General features: G+C 40.3%; 1 protein-coding gene across 1 annotated transcript; it reads left to right on the forward strand.

The window, feature by feature from the left end:
• The first annotated feature begins 7,257 nt into the window (after positions 1 to 7,257).
• Positions 7,258 to 11,792, forward strand: LOC139410730 (Krueppel-like factor 9). Its single transcript, XM_071156172.1, has 2 exons — positions 7,258 to 8,114; positions 10,608 to 11,792. The coding sequence occupies exons 1-2, from the start codon at positions 7,673 to 7,675 to the stop codon at positions 10,883 to 10,885; spliced, it is 720 nt and encodes a 239-aa protein (XP_071012273.1). The 5' UTR covers positions 7,258 to 7,672; the 3' UTR covers positions 10,886 to 11,792.
• Positions 11,793 to 11,860: the final 68 nt, after the last annotated feature.

An 11,860-nucleotide genomic window follows, 5' to 3' on the forward strand; every position in this document is an offset into this window, starting at 1 on the left:
TGGACCGATTTAAACGAAAAAAAGACCCAATAGTGATGTTTATGGGGCATATAGGAGTGCCAAGAAAGAAGCTCGTCTAAGGTAATGAATGTTTTATATTTTATTTCTGCGTTTTGGGTAGCGCCGGCTATCGCAAAATCTGTTGTTTACGTGTCGAGCTGGCATTTTGGGGGGTGCATGCTATCAGATAATAGCTTCTGATGCTTTCGCCGAAAAGCATTTTAAAAATCTGACTTGCTGGCTAGGTTCACAACGAGTGTAGCTTTAATTCAATACCCTGCTTGTGAATTTTGATCAAAGATTGAGTTGTAACGAGTACATTTAGCATTTAGCGTAGCGCATTTGCATTTCCAGGGGCATACTTGGGACGTCTGCGTGTCAAGTATTCTCAAGAAGTTAATTAAATTGTATCGATTATTTACGTTTAAAATACCTAAAGTTGGATTTGGAAAGTTGTTTGAAATGTTTGGACCAAGTTTACAGGTAACTTATTAGATACTTTGTAGTCATGTTGGGCGAGTTGGAACCGGTGTATTTTCTGAATCAAACGCACCAAATAAATGGACATTTTGGGGATATTTATCGAACGAAAGGACCATTTGTGATGTTTCTGGGACATATTGGAGTGCCAACAGAAGAAGATCTTCAAAGGTAAGGCATGAATTATATCGTTATTTCTGACTTTAGTGTCGCACCTCCCTGGTTGAGAAATGTTTGTCATGCATTTGAATGCGGGGTGCTGTCCTCAGATAATCGCATGGTTTGCTTTCGCCGTAAAGCCTTTTTGAAATCTGATATGGTGGCTGGATTAACAAGAAGTTAAAAGCTTTATTTTTAGTTATTACACTTGTGATTTAATGAAGTTAAATATTTATAGTAATTTAATTTGAATTTGGCGCTCTGCCATTTCACCGGAGGTTGTCAAATCGTTCCCACTAAAGGGATTTGATCCCTAAAAAGTTTTAACTGACTTGCCTAGTTAAATAAAACAATATTGTAAAAAAATCCACAAATTATGCAGCAGCACATAAGACATTTTTGGACTCACCTTGTTGTGCTGTGCTCACATGAACAAGAAGGTGGCGAAGTGGTCCTTCTTGTGGGCATTTTTTTTCATAAAACTTTGTCAACAAAGTCTTGCATTCTCTGTATGTATGGTGCTTTCAAGACATCTGGAAACTCTGAAAAAAGCAAGGTTGAATTATGACGTCAGCGATCTTCAGGTCAGAGCTCTAGAAAGAGGCCAGAGTTCCCGACTTGGAATTCCGAGTTGGATGACCATTCAAAATGTATTTTCCCAGTCTGAGCTTGTTTTTTTCCGAGTTCCCAGTTGTCTTAAACTTACTGGAGTCTGAGATTTCTCAGTTCTGAGTTTCCAGTTGTTTTGAACACGGCAGAAGTCATGTTGGATTGTTAGCATGGCCAATGTATCCAACCTTTTCTGGCCCATTCTGCCGCATGTGAATGTTTTTCCTTTTTCCTTTTAAGCTTGAAAAAGAGACCCTTAAAACCAGACTAGGACCACACACCCTCTCCACCGAATAGCAGGGGAAGCAAAATAGGGATTGCTTTGCAACGCTTGCAGTTAGCCACTGATTCCTTCCAAACCACTCATTGTTGAATTTGCGATTTCCAACTTGTTGTGTAATGTTTATGTCCAATGCCCGATGAGCACCGACAAGTTTTATCTATAATTTCTCTTCATTATTTATCTTCATATGACAAGGATTAAAAATGATTTGCCAGTAGATTGTCGACGTGATTCATAAGGACAACTGCTTGTCAAGAAGGAAAATGCCTGTTCCAGATTGGCTAATCAACCAGAGGAACTAATTCATGAAGAGTATCTGTGATTTTTCTTCCGCTTGTGTTTTCTTTTTAACAAGTACCTCCCATTTTGAAAGTATGTTGTTGACATGATCAGTCCAATCAAAGCTACAGTAGACTTGATTTGACGTCATTTTATTTATGGCCAATGACTATGAGCCTTCTTGGATGGGCACTTCTAATGTACATCTATGGTAGCGCCCAAGGGGGCATGAACTTTCTAGCTCTCCCTGTAGATTTTGCGGTGATGTAGTGTCCCCATAAGTGACAGAACACTGAGCCAATCACGGCGCAACTAGAGAAGATTACCAACCCCTACGCTCTGTATTTTCCGATGGCTGCCCTTCCACCACAGAAAGCACTGAGCTAGGCTAAAACAGCTGCATTTTGAAGCTGCCTTACTCAAGAAAGCAAAAAAGAGACTGTTTGTAATCTGGTTTATTAACTCAATATTTTTTTAGTTTTTTTTTTTACATTGTTTGCAAACTGATATGTGACCCGTATTAATGCCAAAATAACACGCAAAACAAGCAACAAACATAAAAGAAAATATATACAGTGCATTTGGAAAGTGTTCAGACTTTTTCAACATTTTGTTACATTACAGCCTTATTCTAAAATTGATTAAATTGTGTTTTTTCCCCTCATCAAATCATTTTTTTTCCATTGTTGTACATTTATAAAAAAATAAAAACTGAAATATCACATTTACATAAGTATTCAGACCCTTTACTCAGTACTTTGTTGAAGCACCTTGGGCAGTGATTACAGCCTCGAGTCTTCTTGGGTATGACGCTACAAGCTTGACACACCTGTATTTGGAGAGTTTCTCCTATTCTTCTCTGCAGATCCTCTCAAGCTCTGTATGGGGAGCATTTCTTCACAGCTATTTTCAGGTCTCTCCAGAGATGTTCGATCCGGTTCAAGTCCAGGCTCTGGCTGGGCCACTTAAGGACATTCAGAGACTTGTTCCGAAGCCACTCCTGTGTTGTCTTGGCTGTGTGTGTAGGGTTGTTGTCCTGTTGGAAGGTGAACCTTCGCCCCAGTCTGAGGTTCTGAGCACTCTGGAGCAGGTTTTCTGTACTTTGCTCCGTTCATCTTTCTCTCGATCCTGACTAGTCTCCAAGTCCCTGCCACTGAAAACATCCCCACAACACGATGCTGCCACCCCCATGCTTCACTGTAGGGATGGTGCCATGTTTCCTCCATACGTGAAGCTTGGCATTCAGGCCAAAGAGTTAAATTTTGATTTCAATCAGACCAAAGAATATTGTTTCTCATGGTCTGAGAATATTTAGGTGCCTTTTGGCAAACTCCAAGTGGAGTGCTGCAGAGATGGTTGTCCTTCTGGAATGTGCTTCCATCTCCACAGAGGAATTCTGGAGCTCTGTCAAAGTGACCATCGGGTTCTTGGTCACCTCCCTGACCAAGGCCCTTTTCCCCCGATTGCTCAGTTTGACCGGACGGCCAACTCTAGGAAGAATCTTGGTGGTTCCAAACTACTTCCATTTAAGAATGATGGAGGCCACTGTGTTCTTGGGGACCTTCAATTCTGCAGATATTTTTTAGTACCCTTTCTTAGATCTGTGCCTCGACACAATCCTGTCTCGGAGCTATGCGGACAATTCCTTCGACCTCGTGGCTTGGTTTTTGCTCTGACATGCACTGTCAACTGTGGGACCTTATATAGACAGGTGTGTGCCTTTCCACATCATGTCCAATCAATTTAATTTACCACAGCCACAGGTGGACTCCAATCAAGTTGTAGAAACAAGGATGATCGATATGAAACAGGATGCACCTGAGCTCAATTTTGAGTCTCATTGCAAAGGGTCTGAATACTTATGTAAATAAGGTTTTTCTGTTTTTTACTTGTTATAAATTTGCACACATTTCTAAAAACCTGTTTTCTCTTCGTCATTATGGGGTATTGTGTGTAGATTGCTGAGGACTTGTTTTTATTTAATACATTTTATAATAAGGCTGTAATGTAACAAAATGTGGAAAAAGTCAAGGAGTCTGAATACTTTCCGAATGCACTGTACATAGCTAAATAGGTTGGGCTCAAAATACTGAATGACAGGTCGCCACTGAGCCTATATCCCCGGTATAGCTCCCGTCTCCCCTAATCTGCATCAGATAATGAGCTCTTACTGTAAATGAACTGCTTATCACGGAATGTTTCAGAGATATCAAGTTACAGACTGGCAAAATATGGTACTGCACAGTCAAACAACCAAGAAACAATACTGAGAGCCTATGGTTCTTTTCCTGTGTTTGGTCTGGACTGGGTTCTCACCTGCAGCAAACCGCACCATGGTAGCCTACGAATGGAATCGGACCGAGATCACCCTAAACCGTAAACCGTGATGCATTGTTTAGTGCGCTCCGGAGTGCAGATAGGGTTCATACCAGTCCAAGCAGATGCTGACTGCGGGTTCAGTGAACGGACCACATCCACACACATCGATCATTCAACGAGTTCTCAAAGTGAAGATGATTTTCACACCAAATTGTTTTGGTGCAGTATTGCCAAAAGGTTTTTCCGAACTCTGGTGAGTGTACCCCCTTTGAACTGGTGTGAATACTCTATCCACACCTGGGAGCGCACTAAACAACGCACCATGGTTCGCTCAAAAAGTGTGATCTCGGCCCAATTCAATTCGAACAACAGCTGCAGTTGAGAACGCAGTCTGGACCAAACACAGAAAAAGAACGCTAGTCGCGCATTATTATTGGTTGTTTGACTGCGAGCATTTGATGAAATCCATGCAGCATCATAACTTGAAATCTCTGAAACATTTTTGAGCGCATGTTATGCAGATTAGGGATATAGGCTACTGAATATAGCCTATTAATGTCGCAGTTAAAGCGGATATTGCGCTCTTTCCTGGCGCATGCTGTTGGAAGACCAAAGCGAAAGCAATATGAAGATTGGGAGACAAGTGATGTTTTATGATAATCAAAAATGGATTTAAGGTGAGTATTTTTGTCCAATAAACAAATGACTTGCATTGAAATGTTTTTGTTTGGGCATTTTAGTTCGTTTGACATTTGGCAACGTAAAACCAATTTAAAAACAAAATGTGAAAAATACAATGTAACAAATTGCCGAACTCTGATACTAACTATAGCTTAAAACAGTACGAAAATGTATGCACTCACAACTTTAAATTGCTCTGGATAAGATCGTCTGCTAAATTACTAAAATGTAAGAATTGTGTGAAAACGCATTACTATATGTTTGTTTGGAACGTAGGCTATCTGGGACAACTACTATAGATTGCAGATAGGCCTGTATGAAAACAAAGATGCATGCCAATAGAGAGAAATAGTAATGGCGTCTTTTTGTAGGCACTAACTCTGCCATGGTTCGTTGAACAAAGCCTATGAGGAAAATCAATGGCGTTTTTGTAGGGGGGTTTGATAATCGACGAAAATAAGGTATGTGGTAAACACGGGAGGTTTATGAGATCTTATACGTTTTGTTAAATGAGACAATATTCATCAACTACATTCACTTTTTTGTAAATTTTGAATAATTGATGTAATGATAAAAAACACAAAGGCTTCATAATTCATAAAGGTTATGTTAATTGACTACTATTATGTCGTACAACAAAAACGTATAAGATCTACTGAGACCGTATTTTCGGTGTTTAGCCTATTCCATAACCCTATTCTTTCCCCATTCATTTTCCTATAAGGATGACTGAACGAACCAGATACGTTTTTTCTGGGTATTAGGACTACAAACTGGGGAGCTCTATAGCTGTAGCCTAATCTTCGAGGAACTTGGCCCTCTTAACTGCAATGGCGCACGAGTTCATACTCAGTTCACGGAAGAGAACATTCTGTTCTACAGTCGCACGTGGACACACACAGGGAGGCGGTGTTGGTTAGAATAACATGTTAGAGCGTACCAACGTGATATGCTGTCGGTAAGGGGTGTAGCGGCAATAACAGACATCCAATGACGTGTTTGTGGGCAATGGAGAATTCCAGTGCAGACTGTAGATTCAGGCGATAGCCTATGGTCACGACGTCTTCCCACACTCGTATAGCCTATATCCTGTTATAGGTCCTAGGCATAGTCTAACCGGGTTGGGGTAGAATTGAATAAACCTCAAGCCAAATTAAACCAGGCACGTGGCTATCACGGTGGGGATTGTAGCAACATATTCTCTCCTGACAAGTGGCAACACTGTTTATTTTTTCTTCGAACTGTGTCCTGGTGAGCTCGGAGAAAGGGGTTTACATTTGGAGAGGCTCTTGTTACAAGCAGCCTCATTGGCTGATTTCTCCTACCTCTCAGGACCTGGACTTCAGGCTATGTATGCATTTGCAGATGGGTATGCCATAGTTGTAACAGAGAAATGTATTATCAGAAACTCAAGTAGAGCAACATTGTTTTAAATTAGTGAGTTCCCTTGAGAGTAAAATGACAAACCACTGAAACATCATGAAGACACGCTGTGGTTATAATAGGCTATGCAAGGTTAGTAGATTCACATGCAGCCTATAGCTTGTGTTGGTAAATCAAATTAAAATAGAATGATTATTAGGCTATACGCTGAGTGAACAAAACATTAGGTACATCTTCCTAATATTGAATTGCACCTCCTTTTGCTATAAGGGATCAGTCTCTCATGGAAAGAGAATGTGTTCCAAATGTTTTGTACACTCAGTTTATAACCCTGAGCTAAGAAAATAACCCCAAAAGTTCAAAGTAGGCTACAGTTCGGGATTTGGGAAGCTGTTCAATGGTATTGTAGTGACCTTAACACAACACCTAGTGACCTCGTTAAGAGGTTCAGGCCTCTTGGTGTAACAGTTAAGGTGTTGGCTTGACAGTAGCTGGACCAATCAAGTCCTAATTGGGGCTACACCTCGAATTCGCTACAGTATTTATAATTCTTTATATTTTCCCATTGATTCTTGAAGAATGTCATCCATAAATGCCTCATGAGTTTAGCATAAAACAGGGTCAGAACTATGTCGACGTCATGGATCTAGTCAGTCCTTGCATCTTGAGCGCTGGATATTCCCAAATAAATGTAACTTTTTAATTGTCATGTTTGGCTATAGGCTACGCTGGAGAGAAACACACTTACATTTAAGCGGAAAAAATTATCGTTTTTCTCAAAGAGACGTGTTCGGTGCTGAAGAAATGTGTTACGGAAATGAGCTAGAGGAATTGTGTTGCAATGCGCCTTGCCTTAACCCTTGAAAAAGAACACTCGCGTAGTCTGGTCAACAATGATGTGTGGCATGACAGAAACAGTCCCCCTTTTCATATTGTTCATCCAGTGATTGGCCGACCATCCCTTCCATCAATGAATATGAACGAGCTATTCCAAGTTGTGTGTACAAAAAAATACGTCACCTTTACTCGTAGCCAATTGCAGCCCTGTTTTATTATGACACCCTGGGATTCCGCGAATTTGTTTCTTGGAGTTGGGAACAGCTTCATGCTGTAAAATAGGACAAGTTGACGCATTTGCGAGGAGAGAAAGAAGACAGCAGAACCTACAACACTATTCCAGGACCGTATTTATTATTTACAGGCTACAGAGCAGTAAATCAAACATCAATATAATTATCTAGTTAGTAGCCTAGTTACCAAAGAGCGTTTATTTGATCCGTTTCTGTAAAATAGTATTATTTTGAGACACAAAGACAACACATGTGAAACTGAAAACCACATGTTTCCTAAAACCCCTGTGGTGTGAAGATAACCCACCTGATAAATTACAAGGAGAGTCCATTTATCAAAGGCGAAAATATCAGCATCCGTTTAGGGAACATATTTTTGTCACCGGTTAAATAAATAAAGGCTTCGGCAATGTCGGAGGTTGATCTCGCTGCTGAGTGTTTAGTCTCCATCGCTAACCGCCGGCCACCGGAGGACCGCTGTCCCGATGCCAAACCGAAAGAAGACATGTCGAAAGAGAACCAAGAAAACAGGACTTTGTTAATGGTGGCGATGATTTTGCTCGACCTGAACAAATGTAACCAGATAACACGCAGTGAGACATGTGGTGGGGGTAGTAGATGTCTGGGCCAAAGTGATGCCAACAGCATGGTTAACGGATCCCTGTGCGGTCACAGGGTGAGCGGGGACACTGCAAGGGCGCAACATACCTCGACAGAAAAGCAGTCACGAAACAAGAAGGCTGTGATTGTGCATGTGTCCTCGGAGAAGAGACATTGTTGCCCGTTCAGCGGCTGTGGGAAGATGTATGGCAAGTCTTCCCACCTTAAAGCCCACCTTAGAGTGCACACTGGTAAGTGTTGTAAAGGTTAGGCTACATAGATACATACATACATAGAAGTAAACTAGATAGTATATACTGGTATATAGCCTAGCTCTGTATGCCCACATTGGCGCAGAGATTATTGAGAACATAACTTTGACCAGTCAGTTTTTCAGTAGAACATTGCAAAATGATATGGCTCTCATAGTTTGTACTAAAGACAATTCGATTTAGTGTATTCTAGAATCTAGATAACCATCGTGCCTAGCTCTGTAGTATGTGTGCGTGTTGTACATAACTCAACTTATACATGAACCGTCTTCCTGTGTGTTTTTAATGCGGAGGTGTGTCCATGGGCAGAGAGGTGTGTGCGTAAAGGGCGGCGTGATTCTTGTTGACACCATAGAGAATCACAGAGTCCTCTAGTGACCAAAAGGCAGTATTAGCATTGGCAGCGCAATTGAGGGCTTCCACCACTTTAACCAACTGGGTGGGACTTCCGACTTCATTGGCTGATCCCTCCGGATGACCCTGTTGGAGTCATGTCCAAACAGGTCGTCAGGAGGGATCAGCCAATCATGAAGAACAAAATGTACTACTTCAAAATGGAGATTGCCTCAATGGAGCTGTGCATGTTGTCACAGATGCTATGATGGCACAGATACAAAGATGAGTCCTCAATCTCTCACAATGGTTGACACAAATTGTTGAGCAAGAAATGAGAACAGTGTGCATAGTAGTACAGAAACTGACTTCCTAGACATGTAGATATGGCACATAGAGTGGAGGTGTTATAATAAACCTAGTGGTTTTGGGACTTTCAGGGACTTGTAGTCTTGCATGTTTACTTTGATGCTAATTTGCATTTTTGAATATGACAGTAAATAAATAGAGCTGAATATATTGATTAAAGTCACCTTGTCCTAGAGAGATTTACACTGTTATCGAAATGTAACGTAAGCCAACACGAAACACAGCCCTTATTTTAAGTGTTTCTAAAATCCCCTATGGAAAAGATGAATGGTGGAAAAACGATTGGAACCATTTCCATGTTTGACTGCTAGGTTTTATGGGTATTATGACTCATACTGTGGTACTCTATTCAAACTTCTACAAGGCTGCATAGGTCTTGTTCACGTGCTAGTCAGAATTAGGAAACTGAGATTTCTGACTTGCTAATTGGTTGTAGTTCTATACGTGCCGCATTCAACCATTTACAAGTCGGGAATTTCTGAGTTCCGACTAGATTGTGAACGCGTCATTATAGACGGGTTGGTCGACGTCACAAAAATGATGCGCGCTCATGGATGTGTCCGGAAGACGTGCGTTGTTATGATTGTGAATGGTCCGATAGCTAGCAACAATGACAAGAAGCTGTCCTGCGGAATCGTAGGTGGCTCGTTTCAGCTCTTTGTATCTTGTTATTGATACCGTGTCTTGTTTTGACTAGCTAGCTAGCATTTCATTTGTACATTTGATTTATTTTCATATTAATATAAATTGTATTTGTCACATGCGCCGAATACAACAACCTTATCTTGAAATGCTTAACGTTACTTGCAAAGTTTTAAAAAAGTAAGTAAGAAAAATGTGCTAAATAAACTAAAGGAAAAATAGTAACACAATAACGAGGATATACAAGGGGTACCAGTACCGAGTCAATGTGCAGAGGTACAGTTTAGTCGAGGTAATTGCGGTAATATGTGCATGTAGGTAGGGGTAAAGTGACTATATAGATAATACCAACAACTGTAGCAATGTAATAGAGGCAACAGGTACTCATTGTTCAAATGTATTTATGTTTTCAATAAACATTTGGAGAAGAAATATAGTTTGCATGTTGTCAACGGTCTAATTAAACCCTGTCTGTTTTGCCCCATAGTTGCGCACACTTCAGTTTAGTTGCTAATCAACCAGCCTGTCTATAGCGCACCATTTCAACCAAGTGTTAAGGACCTGTTACCTATGTTTAATGTGTAGCCTGGATATATTATTGTAATAAACCCACTCAAGCCCACATATTGTCCTTGGTAACCATGCAACACCCCTTCCTCTTACATCACGTATTTCACTACACTCATATTTTTGTTTCTAGACAGGCTACCTGGTCATGAAGGAATTCAACACTTGAATGAATTAGGCCTATTTGTAGTACAAATGCTATTGATCTGTCTGTATAATAATGAGCATGTAGAATCCCCTTAAGATAATTTTATACAAATCTTATAATGTTCCTGACATATCTATCATTTCGTATAAATGTTGATACATAGAGAACATATTATTGTTATATAGCCTTGTTATAAGAATTCAATATTATAACAGCTCTTAAGTGCTTAATGGTAAGTGATGTCTCATAACCTGAATTTTCACTCAATTGCACACCTGTAGAGATGGAATGTTAGCCAATTTGATTTATTATGAAAAATGTTGACCTTTATTCTGTCATTGAGAACTCCTCAGAATGACTCCACTTATTCCCTCTTCCTTCTCTTTGTCCTCTTGGTGGCTATGATTCTCCAGGTGAGAGGCCATTCCAGTGTACCTGGCCAGACTGCACTAAGAGGTTTTCGCGTTCAGACGAGTTGACACGCCACTACCGAACACATACAGGGGAGAAGCGCTTCACCTGCCCGCTATGTGACAAGTGTTTCATGAGGAGTGATCATCTGACCAAACATGCCCGCCGCCACGCAGGCTTTCATCCCAGCATGCTTCAGAGCCCCACAGTCAGAAGAAGCCGCTCCTCCGCCTCCTTCTCCTCCTGCGACTCTGGAGACCAGAGCCCTACTGAGGTGTGAGACACACACACGCACAACCAAAATACACTACAGGGAGGTGAAAGTAGGCTAGTTACTTTATTTACCCAATAAACAAACACACTTTTTGGGGGGGCAAAATGTTATGAAAATGTTTTATCTACTGTGGGCCCAGTGCCCTATTGAACAGTGCCCTATTTGTTTTGTTTGGTAATAACTGGTCTCTAGGGACCCCTAGTGGTGTGAGCAATATTATCACTGGAATGAGAAAAGCGGTATAAATCGTAGAACCATTCACCTTTTCGCTTAATATTTAATTTACTCGTTCTACAAGGAATACTGTACATCAAGTAGCAATGTAATAATATATGTGAAGTATGTCATATTTTTTTATTTGGACATTTATTTTGTTTTTACACTACCAGACAATGAGAGGCCTTATGTATTAAAGTGCTCCATGATGTAATGGTATAAATCACCTTGGTAGTTGTGTGTGTGTGCTAGTAGTTGATAACCATAATTTAGGCAATTCATTATGTTATAACACAAAGCAGTGCAGTGAAATTTGTGTTCCAAGTCACAGACGGGTTACTCGTACAACTGAGATAGGTGTCAAATTGCCAACTGAAACTATCCAAATAGAATGTAAAGTTGTGTGTTGCAGCTTAGATTACTATTACAACATTTGCAGTATTGCAAAATTTTTTGAACTTTGTACATTATTTTTGTATTTGTATAGGGGATTGTGTAATACTTTGTGCCTTTCAGATTGAATTCATGCTCACTCAGCATTCTTGGACGTTTTGAAGTTGTTCTAATTTTCTGAAAGTCTGAAGCTCCATCTGTCAACCTGTGGATAACTAATTTATGATAGTATTGCTCACTGTAAATACCTGTGTAGTTAATTATGTCAGATATTTTTAACATTAAAACAATTCTTTGTACATCAGTATGATCTATGTGAGGTTGCGTCATTTTATAGGGAGCCAAGATGGTGTCATCATTTTGTAGGCCAAA

This window comes from Oncorhynchus clarkii, chromosome 6 (assembly GCF_045791955.1).
Source record: "Oncorhynchus clarkii lewisi isolate Uvic-CL-2024 chromosome 6, UVic_Ocla_1.0, whole genome shotgun sequence".
In the NCBI taxonomy this organism is placed as follows: domain Eukaryota; kingdom Metazoa; phylum Chordata; class Actinopteri; order Salmoniformes; family Salmonidae; genus Oncorhynchus; species Oncorhynchus clarkii.

Excerpts from the sequence above, each read along its gene's own strand:
- LOC139410730 (XM_071156172.1), top strand. The coding sequence starts at position 7,673 with ATGTCGGAGGTTGATCTCGCTGCTGAGTGTTTAGTCTCCATCGCTAAC. Across the intron at positions 8,115-10,607 it reads CCACCTTAGAGTGCACACTG|GTGAGAGGCCATTCCAGTGT; the intron begins GTAAGTGTTGTA and ends ATGATTCTCCAG.